This window comes from Entelurus aequoreus, linkage group LG04, assembly GCF_033978785.1.
Source record: "Entelurus aequoreus isolate RoL-2023_Sb linkage group LG04, RoL_Eaeq_v1.1, whole genome shotgun sequence".
Lineage (NCBI taxonomy): Eukaryota > Metazoa > Chordata > Actinopteri > Syngnathiformes > Syngnathidae > Entelurus > Entelurus aequoreus.
This window is the reverse complement of record NC_084734.1, coordinates 33900770-33924423: the sequence shown is the minus strand read 5'-3', so window position 1 is coordinate 33924423 and position 23654 is coordinate 33900770. Positions and strand designations below refer to the sequence as shown.

General features: G+C 39.7%; 1 protein-coding gene across 1 annotated transcript in view; it reads right to left on the bottom strand.

Moving 5' to 3' along the window:
* Positions 1 to 1081: 1081 nt before the first annotated feature.
* The window catches only part of LOC133648498 (adenylate kinase 9-like), a 45606-nt gene continuing 23033 nt past the window's right edge, over positions 1082 to 23654 (bottom strand). Inside the window, exons 22-34 of the mRNA XM_062044660.1 lie at positions 14249 to 14320; positions 13944 to 14153; positions 11792 to 12010; positions 11505 to 11721; positions 11228 to 11429; positions 8868 to 9014; positions 8570 to 8787; positions 8296 to 8492; positions 8062 to 8231; positions 6269 to 6367; positions 6039 to 6141; positions 5851 to 5965; positions 1082 to 2155 (exon numbers count right to left, since the gene is read on the bottom strand). Coding sequence (XP_061900644.1) covers positions 1947 to 2155; positions 5851 to 5965; positions 6039 to 6141; positions 6269 to 6367; positions 8062 to 8231; positions 8296 to 8492; positions 8570 to 8787; positions 8868 to 9014; positions 11228 to 11429; positions 11505 to 11721; positions 11792 to 12010; positions 13944 to 14153; positions 14249 to 14320 — 2178 coding nt within the window. The 3' untranslated portion in view covers positions 1082 to 1946. The remainder of the gene's footprint in view (positions 2156 to 5850; positions 5966 to 6038; positions 6142 to 6268; positions 6368 to 8061; positions 8232 to 8295; positions 8493 to 8569; positions 8788 to 8867; positions 9015 to 11227; positions 11430 to 11504; positions 11722 to 11791; positions 12011 to 13943; positions 14154 to 14248; positions 14321 to 23654) is intronic.

The following is a 23654-nucleotide window of genomic DNA, read 5'->3' as shown; positions in this document are numbered from 1 at the left end:
TATTACATGCTTTCTGGCTTGGGCTTTCCTGGTACGGAAGTTCATTACCGGAATCCATGATCCAGGAACAGAGGTACTTAAAATCGTTAACTTGCTTAAGTGGGGCTCCAGATTTGGAGGACAGTTGTACAGCAGTTTCGGTTGAGGCAAATTCTGTCTTCAAGGAGTTGCAGTGGAGACCAACACAGTTAGCAGCATCCTCTAGATCATGGAGAAGGGCCTCTGCATCTGCCGACCAGTTGGATGGTATTGCAATGTCATCTGCAAAAATCTAAATCTGTGATGTATTCCGCCGGGTGTCTGCGGCTAGTTTGGGGCTTTAATATCAGCCCCATGTTGTTGTTAGCATCAAGAGAGACGTGGAGGACGTAATCGAGGACAATGATAAAAAGAAAAGGGGCTAGAGTATCTCCCTGCCAGCACTGATTTCAAACGACCCAGTTTCTCCGTCAGGGTTGATAACTCTTGTACTGGTATTGGTGTAAACACACTCACATTCACACACTAGGGCCAATTTAGTGTTGCCAATCAACCTATCCCCAGGTGCATGTCTTTGGAGGTGGGAGGAAGCTGGAGTACCCGGAGGGAACCCACGCAGTCACGGAGAGAACATGCATCTCAAAAATAATCTATAACTGTAATTTTTTTAATGATATGAAATACATTTTCATTGTTATCATTACCCATATTTGTTGATTGGCTTGAAAAAAACCACATGGTTCTGCTGTATTACTGTATAATGGGGCTAGTGTTTTGTTCATAAACCATCCATTTTCTATACCAATTGTCCTCATTAAGGTCAGAGGTGAGCTGGAGCCTATCCAGGGACAGGCTTTACACTAGACTGGTCGCCAGCCAATTGCAAGGCACATATAGGCATCACAATTTACAGCCTCCAATTATATATGTATGTTTTTGGTATGTGAGAGGAAACCAGAGTACACCTGGAGAATACCGTGATCTCCTGACTTTGAGGCCTCTGAGAGACCATTTGGACAAGGTTATTAGGGTAAAATACAATCCAAAAAAGATAAAATACAGTATATGCAGTGAGAGAACAACACACTGTAAGAGTCATGTTTATTGGTTGGTTTTTAGCTATGATTTAAGTGGAGAAAAAATACTTTACATGGGGAGTCTGTCCAATGTGTGGCACAGTGAGCCTCCCTCAGACAATGTATAAGAGTTGCCCCAGAAAACTATATTTCTGTAATATACACTACCGTTCAAAAGTTTGGGGTCACATTGAAATGTCCTTATTTTTGAAGGAAAAGCACTGTACTTTTCAATGAATATAACTTTAAACTAGTCTTAACTTTAAAGAAATACACTCTATACATTGCTAATGTGGTAAATGACTATTCTCGCTGCGAATATCTGGTTTTTGGTGCAATATCTACATAGGTGTATAGAGGCCCATTTCCAGCAACTATCACTCCAGTGTTCTAATGGTACAATGTGTTTGCTCATTGACTCAGAAGGCTAATTGATGATTAGAAAACCCTTGTGCAATCATGTTCACACATCTGAAAACAGTTTAGCTTGTTACAGAAGCTACAAAACTGACCTTCCTTTGAGCAGATTGAGTTTCTGGAGCATCACATTTGTGGGGTCAATTAAACGCTCAAAATGGCCAGAAAAAGAGAACTTTCATCTGAAACTCGACAGTCTATTCTTGTTCTTAGAAATGAAGGCTATTCCACAAAATTGTTTGGGTGACCCCAAACTTTTGAACGGTAGTGTACATTCTCTCACCATAGAAGGTCAAATACATAACTTGTGCCTTTGGCTTCACTGAATTTATGAAACATGTTTTTTTTTTTTTTCTCACGCTACTGTGACCACTCTGAAGTTTAAGGCCCTCGTCACACTTTGACAATATTCTAGAAACATTCCTCAACCAGAGAAACACTCTGTAGATTGAATTTCTGATATAGGCATGTTGGCTAGAGCTCGGTTTCGTCTTCAGGAGAGTCATTCAAGGCTAGGAACTTGTTCAGCTTGAACTCAAAGTCAATTGGTTGTTCACTGGGGAACTTATAAGGTGCTTTCATCAACGAGCTCAGGTAGGGAATGAGTGTGCAACTCTCCTCAAATGAGGCCAACTTCTTTTTGTACATCTGGCGAATGTGCACTGTGCTGCGATGGTTGAACGCTGTGGAAAAGAAACCAAAGAAACAGTAACTTTGTTTTCTGTTACGTACTTCACTTGTTATTATGAATTTAATCATTTAGAATGAAATTAGTGTTACCAAAGTGGTAAAAAACCTCAGACAAAGACCATCAAAGCCATTTTTCCTGTAAGAAATAAGAGCCACAAAAGAGCCACCTTTCTACTTAGCTACACAAATTAAAAAGTGTTTCCCACCTTCTTTATCAAAGTACTAGCACTGGTGTTATAGCTAAGAACGCACCAACAACGATGTGCTCACTCGCCTTTTTTTCTCAACAGACGTTTTCCAACGCGAGTGACTGTGCTTTACCGAACAACGTGTCTCACTGTTGTGACTCTACAAACAGTATGCTACAACTTCCAACATTCTTTGGCCCCATGGTGGGTATATTGTAGTCAGCAGCGTCACTTGTCGGCCATCTCAGAGTTCACTACGGACATTCAGCATGTGGCCGGTAAGGCCAACCCTGTGGCTGACTGTCTCTCACGCGTACTTGTGTGCAGCTCGGTTTAGATTTTTTGGGAATGGCCGCTGACCAGCCCGACGACCCCGACATCCGCGCACTCAAAACTGACGGTACAGCGCTAGTGCTCGAGGAGGTGGTAGTTCAGGATGGCGGTCCCGCCCTCCTCTGCGATGTTTCCACTGGCCGCCCTCGGCGCCGCCGGGTTTTTGACGCAATACACTCCCTGTCGCACCCTGGCGTTCGGGCTTCCGTCAAGTTGGTTGGTGCCAAGTTTGTTTGGCCTGGCCTTAGGAAGGATGTTAGGCAGTGGGCAGCCGCATGCGTGGCATGTCAGCGCGCCAAAGTCCACCGGCACACAAAGGCGGCCCTCGAACCATTTCCGATTCCGGTCAGGCGGTTTGACCACGTGCATGTAGACTTAGTTGGCCCCCTCCCTCCGTCGCAGGGTTATACACAGTGCCGGCCCAAGCCTCCATGGGGCCCTAAGCAAAATTTGATTTTAGGGCCCTCTATTTCTGCCAATAATATTGATTGTTGATCATTCACACACCTACTATAAACTCATTGCGGCTCTGGCAGTGTTGTTTACATTATCCTAATGTCAGCCTGGCATGTCTTTACAAATGATATGTCATTTATAAAGATATGGGGGTGGCCCAGTTAAGAACATAAATAATACCAATGAATGAACGAATGATGTCCAGAGTGCCACATATTGTTCCTAATCTTAAAATGTAGAAAACATTCAGCTACAAGAGTGGCCTGGGGTTGAACAGTCCAAGTGATAAAGCTTTGTATTTACAGTAAAAGTGTCATCTTGTCTCATCAGTCTTGTACATATTAGTCTTTAATTACTAGTTTATATTTTTAGTTAATTGTTCATATTTAATGTTTACTTTGTACAAAGAGAGCGCAGTCTACTGAAGTTAAATTCCATGTGTGTTAAACATAACTGGACAATAAAGCTGATTCTGATTCACTTTATTATTTTTGGTAACAAAAACCTGAAACAGCAATGTGCAAAAATAATTCGTAGTGCAAGAAAAACAATAAAGTGCAACAATAAAATCACTTAAATATATATAAAAAGGAACAAATTCAATTTTACAAGAAACAACATAATTAAATTAAATACCAAGCAAATACTTAAATAATATTAATGAACAGAGTTACCAGAAACAAGGTAACATAACGGTTTATAAACAAATATAAAGTTACTACATATTAAAACTATGTAAATGTACATAACGATGTGCAAAAAATTTTTGGGGAAAAAATCAAAATAAACTACCTTAAATTAAGGTCCTTACTTCACACATTTGACCATCACATCACAGTTTTGTTCCTCTGTTCTTCACCACCCACACCACTCCACCCACTCCTTAAAACCTGTGCTTCCTGGCTTTTCTGGAGGCAAAGTCATTTATGACATCACTGTAAGAAATCTGATGGCCGACTTTGTTATTAATAGTAATCACTGCCTTGTACGAGTCTGACTCAGATTCGTACATGCAAAAAATAAGAATTTTTTGTTAATTGCTTTTGGATTGACCGTTTACCTTGGGTTATGCTCGGGTTGCGCTCAGCCCCTAAAGAGGATCTTGCAGCGGCCCCCGCTGAATTGGTGTTCGGTCAGCCACTACGCGTTCCGGGGGAATTTTTACCTGATGGTGGTACCCCGCGACCGTTTCCCTTTTTGTCGAGGGGGTCCTTGGCTCCCGGCCCGATTCACCACTGTTTCCCTAAGTCGTTTGTGCCATCGGAGCTTAAATCTGCCCGTTTTGTCTTCGTACGTCACGACGCCCACCGTTCGCCCCTCCAACCGCCTTACGATGGCCCATTTAGGGTGCTGGAACGCGGTCCTAAAAACTTTGTGCTGGATATGGGCGGGCGCAGGGAATGCGTTTCTCTGGACAGACTTAAACTGGCGCATTGTGTTGCAGGTGAAGAGATACTGCCGGGCCAAGTCCCCCGCCGAGGTCGCCCCCCAAAATCTGTTCGGGTCGAATGTCTTTCGTCTCTCCCGGACCCTGATGTTTGTTCTGCTCCACAAGGCACACCCGCTTCGCGGGATGGACATTGTAGCCGTTACGGCAGGCGAGTGAGGCCCCCTGACAGGTTTTCTTTTTCCCCATAACTTGCTGTCTGGGTGTTCGGGGAGGGGGGGGGGGGCTGTGTGGCGGGCACTAGGACCATGCTCACACTCAGCAGAATGGGTGTGGTTTTATGTACCTTCTTGGGCACACTATAAAAGTGCATATTGTGTTTTATTGTGTATTCTTATGTTGGCAGTCTTACAATAAAGACCTCAAAGAAAGAACACTGTGTTTCTTGCATTTGCCACAATATTACCTTTCACGTTCACTCTAAACCAGGGGTGTCAAACTCATTTAGATCGGGGGGCCACATGGAGAAAAATCTACTCCCAAGGGGGCCAGACTGGTAAAATCACGGCACAATAACTTAAAAATAAAGACAACTTCAGATTGTTTTCTTTGTTTAAAAATAGAACAAGCACATTCTGAAATTGTACAAATCATAAAGTTTTTTTTTTTTTTACACTTACATGTTGCGATTAATAGTGTTTTATCTTAATTTGTCGTTATTCATATTTTCTGAATAAATGATGTGATAATGTTCATCAGTCAACTCATTGGTGTTCATTTCCAATCTATTAAGATAAAAAAAATTATATCAAAATCAAATTACAGTATGTTATTCATGTAGTTTGATCATTTTCCTTGACTGATGTACTAACATCATGGTGTTTATTTTGTACATATGTAGCATCATCTACAAAGATACAAAGAATTGCTATTGCGACATCCAGTGGACACATTCATAACAGCTGTTTCTTTCATTCACAAATTTCAGGTAAATTTGTATTCTTAGCAAACTCATCCCGTGGGCCGGATAAAACCTGTTCGCGGGCCTGATCCGGCACTCGGGCCATACGTTTGACTCCCCTGCTCTAAACACTGTGAACGTCATCTTTACAAACTAAAGGCAGTGTGTGTTGTGCTAAAAACGTCTACTATGACACATGGTATTAGGCATAGTAAATGTTTTTGTTGGGGTTTTTTTCGGGGGGGGGGAAAGGAAATGTCTACTAGAGTGGAGCTAATAACTCTTTGAGAAACTACCGTGCATTGGTGGTCATTTCTGTTAGTTTGTTGTGATATTGGTAAAGTTGGCATGCGGTATATTCACCTTTCATATAAAATGCCACATAGTGGAGAGCTGATCTTTCCATACTGTAGAAGGGAAACTTTGGTTTCAGACACCCAACAGCTGTCATGGCCTTAATGACTGACACTGCCACACCCTTCAAAACAGGCCAAATGTCTTCAAGTCATAAAAACCTGTAACAAAATCTTTGACATTTGATTGTTTCTGACCTGTTCCAGGTACCCTAATGTGGGAAGGCAGGTGAGGGGGATTGGCTCACACAGAGGAGGAACCTTACTGGGCAACTGCAGGTTCCAGTAGAGCTCAGGAGCGCTTGAACAGTAATAAAATGTATCAAAGCCAAATTATACTTAACTGACTATTGCTACAGTTGCAACACGTAGCAAAAATATCTCACCTAACACGGATTGGCATTCTTGGGAGAAATGAGGAGTCTCACCTCAAAAACTTGTACTGTTTCTGCTTCGTCTCACAAGCGTAGATGCGTTCTCTGTATTCCACCGCATATTCACTGCTTCCACGCACCAAGGCTTCATACCTAAAGGCACACAGAAAGTAAATATGGACAAAAGTCATGAATCCAGATTCTCCCCATGCTTTGTCATTGTCAATGATTGTCATTTAAAAAAAACAACAACTAATATTTAATTTGTAAAACAACGAACACAGAAGCATCTTTCAAGTGCTCCTTTTGGAGTGTGCCATTTACTTATTGACTGTGTCTTTGACGACCCCCCCTTAGGGTTGTACGGTATACCGGTATTAGTATAGTACCGCGATACTAATGAATCCTTTTCGGTACGATACCGTCTCTGAAACGTACCGGTCCCGCACCCCCCCGCGTCCTCGTCGAAGTCACATCGTGACATTGCTGGTTTACGAGCAGACGAGCATGTTCGGCGGCACACAATCACGGAGTACTTACAAGCAGACACAGTGTGTAGACAGAAAAGGGAGAACGGACGCATTATGGCTTAAAAACTAACGATAAAGGTGAAATTATAACACTGAAATGTCCTCAGGAAAAGGTGCTTTAAGACGTGGCTAGTTAGCGACTTCTATATCACTAATCCTTGTCTCCATGGCAACAAATAAAGTAGGTTTCTTACAAGAATAATCCCTGCAGGACGAGGAATAGCTAAATATGCTTCACTACACACCGTAGCTCACCGGCGCCACAATGTAAATAAACGTCATTGGTGGATGTACACCTAACATCCACTGTAATGATTCCAAGTACAGTAGCGTATATAGTCGATACTACTATGATTACGTCGATATTTTTTTTGCATCACATCTTTTTTTTTTTTTTTTAAATGATGTTTATAAACTCAGGAAATATGTCCCTGGACACATGAGGACTTTGAATATGACCAATATACGATCCTGTGACTACTTGGTATCGAATTGATACCCAAATGTGTGGTACCATCCAAAACTAATGTAAAATATCAAACAACAGAAGAATAAATGACAGAACATGTTAAGAGAGAAAGTAAGCAGATATTAACAGTAAATGAACAAGTAGATTAATAATTAATTTTCTACCTCTTGTCCTTAATAATGTTGACAAAATAGAATGATAAATGATTCAAATGTTACTGCATATGTCAGCAGACTAATTAGGAGCCTTTGTTTGTTTACTTACTACTAAAAGACAAGTTGTCTACTATGTTCACTATTTTATTTAAGGACTTAACTGCAATAAGAAACATATGTTTAATGTACCTTAAGATTTTTTGTTCAAATAAAGCCAATAATGCAAATTTTTTGTGGTCCCCTTTATTTAGAAAACTACCGAAAAAATGTTAGTACCAGTACCGTTACCAAAATATTGGTATCGTTACAACACTACACCCCCCCCCCCCCCCTGCTATTTCTCTGATTTTTTGAGCAGCCACAAAAATGAATGTGCCCTTTTTTAACTCTGCCTAGCAACGAATGGATTAAAACATATGTAATGTGACCAAGACATTGCATTTGAGCACTTCTGCTTAACATTTCAGAATAAATTAAATAAAAACATTAGATGAACATTTTTTTTGTTTAGCATTTAACTAGAAAAGGAAAATAATTCAATAAGACACATTACTGTAGTTTTTAGTTACCTTTTTTTTTTTTTTAAATATACAAACACTAGTCATTTTTTTTTTCAATCAATGTAACACTTAGTAGTGTTCTCCTCAAATTAAAGTCATTCTCCCGTATATAAATCGTGTTTATCACATGTACCTCTGCTTTCCATCCAGATAAGTGACGGGGCAGAAGCCCTCCATTTCAAACTGCTGCGAGGATCTGTCCTTTACATCGGCTTCCGTCAACCTTTGTGGCAGCAGGTGTAGCTCCGGGAGAGGGCGTGGGCAGTCAGGGGTGATAAATTGATCCGGAGTTGACAGGAATATCTGCCGTGGTAAAATATAACTTGGGATTTTTGCACTTTTACATGTGACTGCTCAATTTGATGACCTCCAAATGGTGCGTGTCACACATCTTGAAGTAGTGTCTCTTGTATTCAGCGGCATACATAAGGGATGGCGTTTCTGAGCAGTCCACTATGTGGTTATCCAGAGCAAGGCAGACGGGGCAGTACTGACCGAACTCGCCAAGCTGTCGCTGAAACTCCATGGGTGTAACACAAAGCTTGTTGATGCAGCCAGCTTGGCCTGTGTAAAAAACAAACATATAATACACACATTAATTACAATACAAACTTAACCTGCTTTGCTTGTGGATAACTTACCGCTTCGTGTCCTCTTTAGGTAAGTGTGGATGTATTTCATGCTGGTGCTTATCTCTTTGATAAGGGTCTCCCACATGTACCACTTGCTCTTGAGGCCATCAAGCGGGATCAAGTTATCATATTGTTGTCGGAAATGTTGTCTCATATTCTCAGCCTCCTGAGTGTAACAGGTGTTACGTATGTGGAGGATCGCTGTGCTGTCGTGCGCCAAGTGGGGCCTGCCGTAAAAACAATAGGACAGTTCGTAAGGTTGTGGTTAGGATGTGATTTTTTTGGGGGGGCGGGGAATGGATCTCACTTGTTTTCCTCCATCTTGCTAGCAAGGCCTCTCTTGAGGACCTCCACTGTCCCCATCTCAATCTCAACCATGATCATGGGGATGATGCTGTGAGACTGCATTAGCTGTGCTTGCTTCATTGTCATGGGAAAGCCATCCAACACATACCTGAAATACCAAACAAGTTAAAAAAAATAACTATACACTTTGCATTTGCACATAATTTATCTAAACTATACCAAATGCTCACTGGGTAAACCTGATGAGATCCACTACAAGCGCTATTTTTAAAACTGCATAATAGAGCTAACTAAAACTGCACACTTGATTTGTATTATTGTTATTGGAGTTTTGGCTTGTTTAGAACTACAGTAGTAGCGATAATAGTTTGTCTTCTAGCTAGACAAGACAAAGATGATGAAGATCTGAATACAGGCACATCAAGGAATTTTGTTTCCAATTTTTGACCTCACAGCTTGCTTATAATTGGCTGGTACTGCCCCAACAGATCCTGCAGTGGAGCTGTGGATGGGAATTACTGCCACCTGCAAGACTGGAGTTGATTAGCATGGTATTGCATGCTCCATTAGTGATTTCCAGTGTGCGGGCCGCTGTTTTTTTTCTACTGGCCCGCAGCAACTTGTAGAGATAAATTAAAAAATCTGAGTAAAATGGAGAAAAATAGTGCAAAAGGGTTAACTAATAATGACGCACAGCTTTGTACTGTAGTTTTCGTCAAACAATGTGCAGAACAAACTAGTCAGTTTTCCTGTGTATCACTGTCAAGTGTCAAGTGCCCAGACAAAAAATCCCATGCATTTCTTAAAACAAGTATACGACTGCAAAATAATCTACCATGGGGCCAAAGAAAGTTGTGAGTGCCAGCACTTTGATAGAGAAAATGAGAAATACGGTTTAATTCAAGAAAGAACTTGCAGCAATCATACCTCTCCAAAATCGCCAAATCAAGTTTTCAATCTAGGTAACAATTATGTAACTCTTCATTTATCTATACCATTTGTCATATATACAGTATGTATTTTGCAATTATTTCTGCAGAAAAAAACAAACTAAACAATATTTATAAAATATGTTTTGTGTCATATTTGTGGGTGTCTGAAATGGATTAATTGAATCTACATCATGTCATTTAAACATTTATTTGGTTTGTGTATGATTCGTTTCTCGTCAGATCTTTTAGAACTTCTTGATTACAAAAATTAAAGTATCACGGTGTATCTTTTTTTTTTTAGCCTTTTAATAAAACTTTTGCAGCACAGTGACACAGCGGTTAACCTACCTCACAGCGAGAAAGTCCTGGGTTCGATTCCCGGGCGCAGGGTTTTCTGTGTGGAGTTTGCATGTTCTCCCTGTGACTACGTGTGTTTCCTACAGGTATTCCAGCTTCCTCCCACTCGCATGCACCTGGGGATAGGCTGATTGGCAACACTAAACTGGCCCTAGTGTGTGAATGTGAGTGTGAATGTTGTCTCTTTGTCTGTGTTGGACCTGCAACGAGGTGGAGACTTGTCCAGGGTGTCCCTTGCCTTCTGCCCGAGTGCAGCTGGGATAGGCATTTTTACTGGTTGGTGGAACATTGTAGTAATAAAATTAACACCCAAAAAATCCCAGCAAAAATAAAAAAAAATAGAGTAAAAAGACCTGACGTGATGAAAAAATGCAAACATTTTGATATTAATAAAACAAATGCAAAGATTTGTCTTTAAATATATGTTTAGCCTTTTTATTAGCCTATTTCATTACAAATTACATAATGATGTCAAGCCACCACCATATTGAGAGTCAATTTAAGTTTAAGGGTTTTAAGTACCATGCCGTTGCTGTTCTTTTTGGAATGTAAAATAGTTGTCTATTGTTCTTTATGAGCATATTAATAAGCACATTATATTTGTATATACTTGGAGCCTATAGGTGACTGCTTTTCTTTATTGAACATATAGTTACCTCTTGGCAGATGAATTATTTGCAAAAAGATGTTGAAGCACAGTGATAAAGTGAGTTTAGTGAATTTAGAAGAACACGAGTTCAGTTTTTTTGTTTTCGTCGTAGTCTCAAAAATCGTTGAAATTCGAATCGGTATCAACTACTGTAATTCTGTTATAGTAAAAACCTTAATAAAAACGTATCAAAGTGTCCCCCGCACCCTTTGGTTTTTTAGTATGTGAAAAAAGTTTGGACAACCGTTCTCTACTCAGCACCATTGTAGTTGTCATTGTACAGTAAATACACAATTCTACATGCAACTGTTGTATCGGATCTCATTTGATTGTGCAATGGACCTAAAAACAATGAATAATTGTTGCAATTAATGTCTGTGAAATATGTTTAGTTCATTTAGTAAAAGGTGATGTTTGCCTAACCCTTGGGTGCAGCAGACCATGCTCATGAGCACCAGCTCCAGGCACTGGATGGCCAGTTCATCAGGCACAGCAAGGCCTTCGTGGAGATGCTCTTTCATCTGCGTGGCCAAATCGCTGTGATCCTGGGTGTCGAGAACCCGACGCATGACGCCACCAATGGACAGCAGGTCCAAGCCGTACTTCTGAGACAACATCTGCGCGACTTCATCAACATGTAGAGAAATTGATTAGAAAACTAGAGAAGGAAGTTTATGAAAAACTGCAATTCGAAACTCACCGCCAGTTTTCCCTGATTTTGGTGGTCCAATAATGGCCATTTTAACAGGAAGCGTAGGGGAGGGCTTGGTCTGCCTGAGGTACTTTAAAGGGTTGAGCATGAATGTTTGTTGGTTCTTCTTAGACTCTAAAAAGTAGATATACTGATTGAGGAGCACGGGATAGGCGCCATCAAGAGGCCACAGCAAAGGCTGGATGATATCTCTTTCATTATACCGCTGTGTGGAAAAGGACTTAATTTACTCGGAAAATTTCTCAATCCTCAAAATCAAGGTTATTTTGTCTTACCCTAACGGGGTCCAAGCAGCCAAAGGCACTATGAAACTTGTAAGAGTAGAGGAGTAGCTGCTGTGACAAGTTGTATGAAATGGCCAGGCATCTTTGGAAGAGTGACTCCCTGTTGGTGAACAAAGGCTCCACTTTCAGGACGAGTTGACGTCGAACAATCTGTGTCTTACGGGACGCATTTATAGATATCCTCGGAATGTTCAGCTCGGCCACAAGCTCCTAGGTATGGAAAACACACACAAAAGCAAATGTTCTCAAAGACTGAAGTACATGTACTGTAAGGTGAACAGTCACCATCATAAAGCCTTTATAATTTTACAGGCAATGTTTGAAGTAACATTTTAATATGCAAACCCCGTTTCCATATGCGTTGGGAAATTGTGTTGGATGTAAATATAAACGGAATACAATAATTTGCAAATCATTTTCAACCCATATTCAGTGAATATGCTACAAAGACAACATATTTGATGTTCAAACTGATAAACATTATTTTTTGCAAATAATCATTAACTTTAGAATTTGATGCCAGCAACATGTGACAAAGAAGTTAGGAAAGGTGGCAATAAATACTGATAAAGTTGAGGAATGCTCATCAAACACTTATTTGGAACATCCCACAGGTGAACAGGCAAATTGGGAACAGGTGGGTGCCATGATTGGGTATAAAAGTAGATTCCATGAAATGCTCAGTCATTCACAAACAAGGATGGGGCGAGGGTCACCACTTTGTCAACAAATGTGTAAGCAAATTGTTGAACAGTTTAAGAAAAACCTATCTCAACCAGCTATTGCAAGGAATTTAGGGAAATCACCATCTACGCTCCGTAATATCATCAAAGGGTTCAGAGAATCTGGTGAAATCACTGCACGTAAGCAGCTAAGCCCGTGACCTTCGATCCTTCAGGCTGTACTGCATCAACAAGCGACATCAGTGTGTAAAGGATATCACCACATGGGCTCAGGAACACTTCAGAAACCCACTGTCAGTAACTACAGTTGGTCGCTACATCTGTAAGTGCAAGTTAAAACTCTCCTATGCAAGGCGAAAACCGTTTATCAACAACACCCAGAAACGCCGTCGGCTTCGCTGGGCCTGAACTCATCTAAGATGGACTGATACAAAGTGGAAAAGTGTTCTGTGGTCTGACGAGTCCACATTTCAAATTGTTTTTGGAAACTGTGGACGTTGTGTCCTCCGGACCAAAGAGGAAAAGAACCATCCAGATTGTTTTAGGCGCAATGTGTAAAAGCCAGCATCTGTGATGGTATGGGGGTGTGTTAGTGCCCAAGGCATGGGTAACTTACACATCTGTGAAGGCGCCATTAATGCTGAAAGGTACATACAGGTTTTGGAGCAACATATGTTGCCATCCAAGCAACGTTACCATGGACGCCCCTGCTTATCAACGTGGCTTCATAGTAAAAGAGTGTGGGTGCTAGACTGGCCTGCCTGTAGTCCAGACCTATCTCCCATTGAAAATGTGTGGCGCATTATGAAGCCTAAAATACCAAAACGGAGACCCCCGGACTGTTGAACAACTTAAGCTGTACATCAAGCAAGAATGGGAAAGAATTCCACCTGAGAAGCTTAAAAAATGTGTCTCCTCAGTTCCCAAACGTTTACTGAGTGTTGTTAAAAGGAAAGGCCATGTAACACAGTGGTGAACATGCCTTTTCCCAACTACTTTGGCACGTGTTGCAGCCATGAAATTCTAAATTAATTATTATTTGCAAAAAAAATAAATAAAGTTTATGAGTTTGAACATCAAATATCTTGTCTTTGTAGTGCATTCAATCGAATATGGGTTGAAAAGGATTTGCAAATCATTGTATTCCGTTCATATTTACATCTAACACAATTTCCCAACTCATATGGAAACGGGGTTTGTACATATATACATATGTATGTATATACAATAGGGCTGTGAATCTTTGGGCACCACACGATTCGATTATTGGGGGTAACAATTCAATTCAGAATCGATTTCTGTAAGGGTTAATAAAGGATTTCCTAACAGTCTGACACTGGAACTAAAGTGTCTAACTCTTTTATTTTATTGTAAGGATATACTGCATAACCTATTTAACTGCACTAACAATCTAGTTAATCTTACATTAAACCAAATGCCCAGGGGTTTGTCTTTTTTACCAACACAGAAGCAATGTTGTTGGTATCAGTCACGTAGCGCTCTTCGATCTCCATGCTCAGCCTGTCGTCAGTTGCTTCCTCGGTCTCCTCTTCATCCCTGAATTCGTCGTCCCCTTCAAGGGGAAACTCCTCCTCCAAGATAGCCTCGATCTCATCCTCGATGTTTGAGCCTTCCCCGTCCCCGTCCCCGTCCCCGTCCTCGTCTTCGGCCTGACACGAAAAGTTGTTTGTTTAGAGTTTGGAACAAAAAAATGTATTCCTAAAAGGGAAGTAAAGATTTTAGAGAGACTACTGTGTGACCTTACTTTTGCTGTGTTTAGCGAAGAAACGCCTTTCTCCTCCATTAGATCTGCCCTCCTCTTCTCAATGTTGTCTTCCTGTAACAAAGAGAGCCTGATCACGACTTTGCATTACAGTCAAGAGCAATAGGACAAATTTGATTGTTAATTTCTTTAAGGGTACATAAGGTATTCAAGGTATTAAATAATAGGCATTTTTGACATCTGGCACCAAAACAACCTGTGAAAAACATGATTTAAGGCTCCCAAACAATTAAAATATAAAATCATGGTTAACTAAAAATGTATCACGATAATAGCAGATGGTTAAATGTTTTCATTATTAGCACGTGTACTGTAAACAAAACATTTTTTTCAAATGACAATTTACAAAAATGACGTGCAGTTGGTGTATCCCTGACAGAATTCTATTTCCGGCTGTAGGACACTTGCATTCAGAGGAGAGGAGCTACACCTCTGTGTTTAGATACCAGTTTTGAGCATTATTAACACAAAATGCGAGTTGTTGCAATCATGGTTTGTTTGATGGTCAAAGATATTGGTAATCTAAAATGTGATATTTCTTCTTGAATAAATCCTGTACATTACATGTTGTACAAGTTAATGGTATTCATATCGCTGCATGACCATGTCTTACCCTTCTCTATTTATTAAGAAAGTGTAATATTCAGCCTGCTAAACATTCTGTAATTGAGGACTATCAACCAGAATAGGTTATGAAAGAGTATACACTATATTTTAGCCTGTCAGGAAATTTCCGCTCCTATATTCCTCAACTGATAAACCAACATTTATTTAGGTAGAAATATCACAGATTGCATTGCAAAACATATTTGATAAGCATGATCGTAAAGTAAGGCAAATTTACATTTCCGTTAGTGCAGTTTGACCGGATGTGACACGTAGCGTTTTTGTTTTGAAGCTGGAAGTCATTGATTTTTTCGAGAAGAGGTGTCTTGACATGTATTGATGACAGACAAGATAAAAAAGTCCCTCTCGACTTTTTGCCTACTGTCTTTCATTTTTGCTGAGCTTGCATCCCATTTTATTGAAGTACCGTATTTTTTGGACTATAAGTCGCAGTTTTTTTCACAGTTTGGCCGGGCTCCAGTGCGATTAATATATGTTTTTTTCCTTCTTTATTATGCATTTTCGGCAGGTGTGACTTATACTCCGAAAAATACGGTAGTTACAGTAACAATCTATGTGTTATGTTATCAACTATTTATTATTAAACTCTGGTATGTGTACCACCAGTGGTACGTGGGTTCTATCTAGTGTAATAATTACTTGATTAAAGTACTTGTTTTATTTTACTACAGTCAAAAACAGTGTTACTGTTCAAAATGTGTGTAAATAAAACTGCCTTGCTTTTAATGAATACTTTGGCCTACTAAGGTACTGTACTGTACTTTTATTTATTTTTTTTAACATGTCCTGTCCAGCCACTAAGGCAAATCATTTTGTCACTGTAGATGCCCATATCTGCTGTACAGATTTACTTTACAAAATAGAAGTGTGGGATTCTTCTTTTGTTGCCTTATTTGTGTCATAGCCTGTTAAACTAGGCTGTGCCCTATATTTAGTTAAAGTTTTCTCTGGTGTTTAGTGCTTTAGTTCCTGTCCTGCGCTTTTATTTTGGTGGTACTTCCTGTGGTGTTGGTGTTTTTCCATAACACCTGTACATTTTTGCTGAGCACTGATACACGCACCTGCTTTCTATTAGTAACTAGCAGTGATGGGCAAGCTACTCGGAAAATGTAGTAAGCTGAGCTACAAGTTACTCTCGATTAAATGTGGCTAAACTACAGGGGAAGCTCTCCCCAGAGAATTTTAGCAAGTTACACTACAAGCTACACAGCAAAAGTAACTTGCTACATCAAAGTTACATTTAACGGCATTTATATCTATGGGCCCACATGTATAATATCAATGTTAATGTAACTGAGAGAGTACAAATGGCCCCAATAAGGGTCCATTACTGTTAACGATCTGTCATTTAGCCATGCAGGGACGCTCTACATCTACCTCTAGGGCTCCCCGCACATCACTGTATGTATCTATTTATTTAGTTTGCCTTTTCTTTGGCCCACCCCTATAATGTTATTCGTTTTCTCTACCTACAGTAAAAAAACAAACATCATCTATCTATATCTTGACAAAAAAAAAAACAATGACTTGTGTTACGTGCAGTAAAAAACTCAACTCACCTTAATGTGTATTGCTAAATTTCTGTTCCACGACTTAAATGAGAGAGCAGTTATATTTTGGTATTCACAGTAGACAACTAAAAACTAAAGTTTGGGGCATTTTTTTCTCTAAAGGCAAAGATTTGTCTAAATATGGATATGGACACACTTTATTGTGGGTTTCCTGCACGTCATCTTCATCACTAAAGGAAATATCTAATCTGCGGGAGAGAATCCCTCTTCCATTTTCATGTATTTTTATTTTTTATTAATCAGCTTGTAGCTTTGATATAAGATACATAGGTCTAAAAGTAGCTAAGCTACAGGAAAAGCTAATTGTTAAAAAAGTAGCTAAGCTACCGCCAAGCTACTGGAAAATTTAGTTAAGATATGTAGCTTAGCTACATGTAGTTTTTTAATGCCCATCACTGGTAATTAGGACTATTTAAGTTCAGTCTGAGCCATCATTCATTGTCGGCACATTATTCACTATTCATATTATTTCTATGGTGTTGTCAAGTATAAAAGGTACTTTGTGGATGCCGTCTGCTCCACACTCATCGTAAGGCAGACTACATGACTACATGAAAGTCTGCTGACGATCGTCAGTACTACGGATACCATTAACAAAAATTCCTCAAAACAGCCCACTATCTATGATATGGGCTTCTTAAAAATATCATTAACTAATAACAAAATGTTATTAGTTAATGAGGTCATTAGAGACAACAATTTTAACATCATTGGTCTCAGCGAAACCTGGCTAAAGCCAGATAAATTTTTCCCGCTTCATGAGGCACCTCCTCCTAACAATAGGAGTGCACATATTGCCCGTCCCCTTAAAAGGGGTGGAGGGGGCGCACTAATATCCAATGAAAACCTTAACCTTACCCCTAACCTAAGTAATAAATATAAATCATTTGATGTGCTTACTATAAGGTCTGTCAAACCGCTACCTCTCTATCTGGTTGTTATCTATCGCCCCTCTGGGCCTTATTCTGACTTTATCAGTGAATTTTCAGAGTTTGTCGCTGATCTAGTGACGCACGCATAATTATAATGGAGGATTTTAATATCCATATGAATACCCTGTCAAACCCTCCGTGTGTGGCGCTCCAGACTATAATCCATAGCTGTGGTTTTACACAAATAATACATTAACCTACACATCGCAACGGAAATACAATAGATCTAGTCCTTGTCTGGGGTGTCACCACCTCCAAAGTTATGGTACGTTCGTAAACTAAAGTAATGTCTGATCATTACCTTATCAAATTTGAAGTTCTGATTAATTGGCAACAGGCCAATAACCACTGCTTTAGCAGCCGCAACATTAATGCTGTCAAAACTATGACTCTTTCTGGCCTATTGCCTTTGGTAATGGCACCATTCCCAAATGATGTGGGCTAAACAACATGTTTACTTGACCCACTTCCTGGGAAACTTATCAAGGAGCTGTTTGTAATATTAGGACCATCTGTGCTAAGTATTAATAACTTATCACTTTCCTCTGGCACTGTTCTCGTAGCATTAAAAGAAAACGGTTATTCATCCTCTGCTCAAAAGCCCTAACCTCCATCCTGACCTCATGGTAAACTACCGGTCGGTGTCTCACCTTCCTTTTATCTCGAAGATCCTCGAAAAAATTGTTGCACAGCAACTAAATGAAACTTTAGCATCTAACAATCTCTGTGAACCCTTTCAGTCTGGATTCAGGGCAAAACACTCTATGGAGACAGCCCTCGCAAAAGTGACTAATGACCTATTGCTAAATATGGATGCTGATGCGTCATCTATGTTGCTGCTACTTGAGCTTAGTGCTGCTTTCGATACTGTCGATCATAACATTTTATTAGAACGTATCAAAACACGTATTGGTATGTCAGACTTAGCCTTGTCTTGGTTTAACTCTTATCTTACTGACAGGATGCAGTGTGTCTCCCATAACAATGTGACCTCTGGGTATGTTAAGGTAACGTGTGGAGTTCCACAGGGTTCGGTTCTTGGCCCTGCATTCTTCAGCATCTACATGCTGCCGCTAAGTGACATCATACGCAAATACGATGTTAGCTTTCACTGTTATGCTGATGACACCCAACTCTACATGCCCCTAAAGCTGACCAACACGCCGGATTGTAGTCACCTGGAGGCGTGTCTAAATGAAATTAAACAATGGACGTCCAGCATTTTTTTGCATCTTAACGCTAAGAAAACGGAAATGCTGATTATCGGTCCTGCTAAACACCGAAACCTATTTAATAATACCACCTTAACATTTGACAACCAAACAGTTACACAAAGGGACTCGGTAAGGAATCTGGGTATTATCTTCGACCCAACTCTCTCACTTGAGTCACACATTAAGAGTGTTACTAAAACAGCCTTCTTTCATCTCCGTAATATCGCTAAAATTCCTTCCCATTTTGTCCACCAGCGACGCTGAGATCATTATTCATGCGTTCGTTACGTCTCGTCTCGATTACTGTAACGAATTATTTTCGGGTCTCCCTCTGTCTAGCATTAAAAGATTACAGTTGGTACAAAATGCGGCTGCCAGACTTTTGACAAGAACAAGAACTTTGATCATATTACGCCAATACTGGCTCACCTGCACTGGCTTCCTGTGTTTTACTACTTAGGTATAAAATACTAAACGGTCTAGCTCCGCCATCTGACTCTTCCCCGCTGGCTAAGAGGACACAGGGCTAGTCGACCCACCGCCTTGTCCTCCCTCCACCCTCCCGTGACTTTTCTCGAACGTCTGGAATCCGTTTTTTAGGGGTGCCGGGGGGCATTCTGTCACAGCCTGTTACGCCAGACTGTGCCCTATTTTTAGTTTGAGTTTTCTCTGGTATTTAGTAGTTTAATTCCTGTCTTGCAATTTTATTTTGGTGGTAATTCCTGTGGTGTTGGTGTTTTTCCATAACAGCTTTGCATCTTTCTCTGAGCACTGGTACACACACCTGCTTTCTGTTGGTAATTAAGACTATTTAAGTTGAGTCTGAGCCACTATTATTTGTCGGGAAATTTCCATGGTTATGTCAAGTACAGACTTACTTTCTGGACGGTGCCTGCTCCAAACTCATAGTCAGTGTTTATTTTTTCTGTGTTCCAGCAGTCCATTTTGTTTTCTCTGTAGTCTATCCAGTTTAGTTTTTGCCCCGCCTACCTTCCCTTATGCTGTAACTCTTACTTTTTGTTTGTTTCTGTATCAAAAACGTCTTTTCACCTGCACGTTGCCTCTTTGTTTGTCTGCATCTAAAATCCCAACAACTTTCACCGTCTCACACGACACACCCTTGACGATTTGTATTTGACTATATTAAATGGATATATTTAGTGTTTGGCTCAGGAGGGGATAGAAAGAAGAAGAAAAGAGAAGACAGGGGGATAAGACAGAGAGACAACAAAAAACAACAAAAAAACCATCAGCATATACAATATTTACAAATATGATACCAAAAATTATAACAAAGACCAGTTAATAAAATAGATAATAATGACACAGAAATGTCAATGAACATTATTGCACTTCAAATGGAGCAACAAAAATACCAATAGAAATAACACTATTAGAGCCATTTGAACCCCATCGAGCTCTGAGAACCTCAGGTGGTGGTCTCCTGCTGCGGTCTAGAGTCAGTACCAAACATGGTGAAACTGCGATTCAATTTTATGCTCCTAAAATTTGGAATAGTCTTCCTGAAAATGTGAGACGGGCCTCAAGGTTGGCAATATTCAAATCTAGTCTGAAAACACTTGTATTCAATCGTGTCTTATGACAACTGAAAGTATTTTATCTACAGTATTTGATTGATTTTAATTAACTATGATTCTCTTTATGATGATTAGTGTGCTTTCTGATTTGAATTTGAATTATAAATTGGTATATTTGTTTGCCCTATTTAAATTTTCTGTAAATATTTTTTAATTGCCTTGTGTACGAATTGTGCCCAATAAATAAACTGGCCCTGCCTATTGATAATGAATAATTACTTCTATTATCAACATTGGAATCGCTTCAAATTCAACTATACATGAATGTAATGAATACTTTAATTACAAAATAAAGTAGGTAAAGGTGAAGGGGGACAAGGAGGAGCGGAATATATTAACCTTTTACATTGATTTTGGTAAAGATAGGTTACGCTTTAGCAGTGTGCCATGTTTCTACTCAAGACGACACAACGTGAATATATGGTTGATGAAACGTTATTGTATGCATGAATTTATGTTTGTGTATATGTGCACGTGTATACACAGTATGTATGTATGTATGTTTGTACAGTAAAAGTGTGTGTGGATGTACTGTATGTATTGTGTGAGTGTATGTATATGCGTATGTACTTATGTATGTGCAGAACTATGTACAGTCACCCAGAAAACCCAACCCAAAACAGCAGGTGCGGTGCCCAGAAACAAGGGACCAAAGGCAGGCCGGCCAGCGACAGGACCCCCGAGACCGGGCCCACTATGCCGCGTTGCCGAGGACATGGCACACAACCATCCACAAATATACTGTACTTACAAACAAACATACACACACGCACATTGACTGTACAAACATACATACTGTACATACACATGCACATGCTGTATACATACACACACTCATGCTTACAATCACGCCTCATCAAATATTTATTAAGGTTGCACCGCGCTCCTCTTTCTCTGTTCCCGCTTTATTTGTGTTCTTTTGTAATTCAAGTATTCATTAGATTACATTATTGTTGCATTTGAAGCAATCAGAATCAGAAATACTTTATTAATCCCCGAGGGGAAATTAAGATTTTCAGCACAATCCCATTTAAGAGCAGACAAACATTACAGGGAGACAGAACAGGATCACTGTTGATAATAGAGATAATTATTATTATTATACATTATCCATCCATTCACTACCGCTTGTCCCTCTCGAGGTCGCGGGGGTGCTGGAGCCCGTAAGGTGGGGTACACCCTGGACAAATATCCACCTCGTTGCAGGGCCAGACAGACAACATGAGCACACTAGGGCCAATCTAGTGTTGCCAATCAACCTATCCCCAGGTGCATGTCTTTGGAGGTGGGAGGAAGCCGGAGTACCCAGGTAGAACATGCAAACTCCACACAGTAAGACCCCGAGCCCAGGGATCGAACCCAGGACCTTCGTATTGTGAGGCACATGCACTAACCCCTGTATCCCCGTGCTACCCTCTATTCCCGGGGATCGAACCCAGGACCTTCGTATTGTGAGGCACATGCACTAACCCCTTTTCCCCCGCGCTGCCCTCTATTATACATTATTAATAGTGTTATTTCTATTGGTATTTTTGTTGCGCAATTTGTGGTGTAATTTTAATTGTCATTTCTGTGCTATTACTATCTACTTTATCAAGTGGTTTGTCTTCATCATTTTTGGTATCATATGTATATCGTATTTGCTGATGTAGTTATTTTGTGGTTGTTGTTGTCTCTCTCTGTCTTATCCCCCTCTTGTCCCCACAATTTCCCCCTCCATCTTTATTTCCTTCTTTTTATCCCCTCCTGCTCCGGTCCGGCTGCGCCAAACCCTTAATGTACAGTATCCATTTAAAAAAGTCAAATACATACAATATATGGCAACAGGAGAAATATCCCATAGTTCTCTTTTCTTAAAGCACATATGTACAGCCAAAATGGGTATGCATATCAACACAATAACTAGCCTGAGTGGCTGTACAGAACATACAATTTTTTGTTATATTTTTTTTTTATAGTTAACGCGTAAGTATTGTGTTAACTTTGACAGCTCTAGTTTCATTACATAACAACACATGTACAATATATACCTTATTCATGATCTAACCCTTGTTGCTCCGCTACTTGTTTTATGAAGAGTCTCAATCTTTGTTTTAGTAAATATCATTCATTAAGTATCATAGCTGGGGTTTCTTTCTATATTATAGAATACCAGTCAAGTTTTGGACACGATCTAAATAAGAAAAGTGTGTCTAGATCATTTTGACATGTACTAAATATTGCGTAATAGCTGTAGCCTCAAGTGATTGTCCTCCTTGCCAATTTGGATACTAAAAATATATCATTATCAAGAAGTATCATCAATGCCTTTTTATGTAGTCAAAAGATTCTCACTTAGTTTTGCCGAAGAGGTAAGAGCCCTTTTAAGCCAAGAGCTGATCATTGTTATTTTATTTTAATCAATAAACAAGTATAATGTTTTTTCTTCTTTTTAAACCACTGTAGTTTTCCTTGCCAAAATAATATATAATATAATATAATATAACATTGCATTTAAATTTATTACACCCAGTAGCTGATAGTTTTTTTTCAAGAGCCCCATATGCCAGATCTGGTGGGGCTCTGCCTCTCCTGCCCCCACTGTAATAATGAAGCATCAACACTGGTTGAGGTTGTACCCGAGAGTCACCTGACCATGATGATTGTTTGATCGGAATCAATGGAGTGTTTTTCTGTGTGTATGTGGTGCAATGTGGTGGTGGTTTCAAATAGCAGGCATCAGCAGGAAGTAAGGTACGGTAATAGCATTGATAATCAGTGTTGGGTTAATTACTGAAAACCAGTAACTAGTTACAGTTACTAGTTACTTTATTTCAAAAGTAACTCAGTTACTAACTCAGTTACTTACACCAAAAAGTAATGCGTTACTGTGAAAAGTAACTATTTAGTTACTTCTTCTACTTTTTTTTTTTAAGCTCCCATTAATGCCCTTTTAGCCTTCATTTAAATACTGTTATTGCACTGGAGAATAATACAATGCGTTGATCAACTTGACATGCATTTGCATCACTGAACTCTGCTAAGCAATGTGGTCTACACACAACACACAAAGACAAAGATATGTTTCAAAGGGCCAATCTATTTCAGGCCAGAACAAATTGACAAAACTATTTTAAATAGCTGCAACATAACATACATAAGTAACAAACAGCATAATAACACTAACACTAACACTAACACTAACACTAACACTAACACTAACACTAACACTAACACTAACACTAACACTAACACTAACCACGTTAAACCCAGATTCCGAACTAACAAAGGTCTTAACTCCTTCTCTGTCTATGCCACATCAATATGGAATGCACTCCCAACAGGTGTAAAATAAAGGGCATCTCTATCCTCCTTCAAAACCACACTAAAAGAACACCTTCAGTCAACTACAACCCTAAACTAACACCCTCCCTTCCACATAATACCTCTTCGGATTGTAAATAATC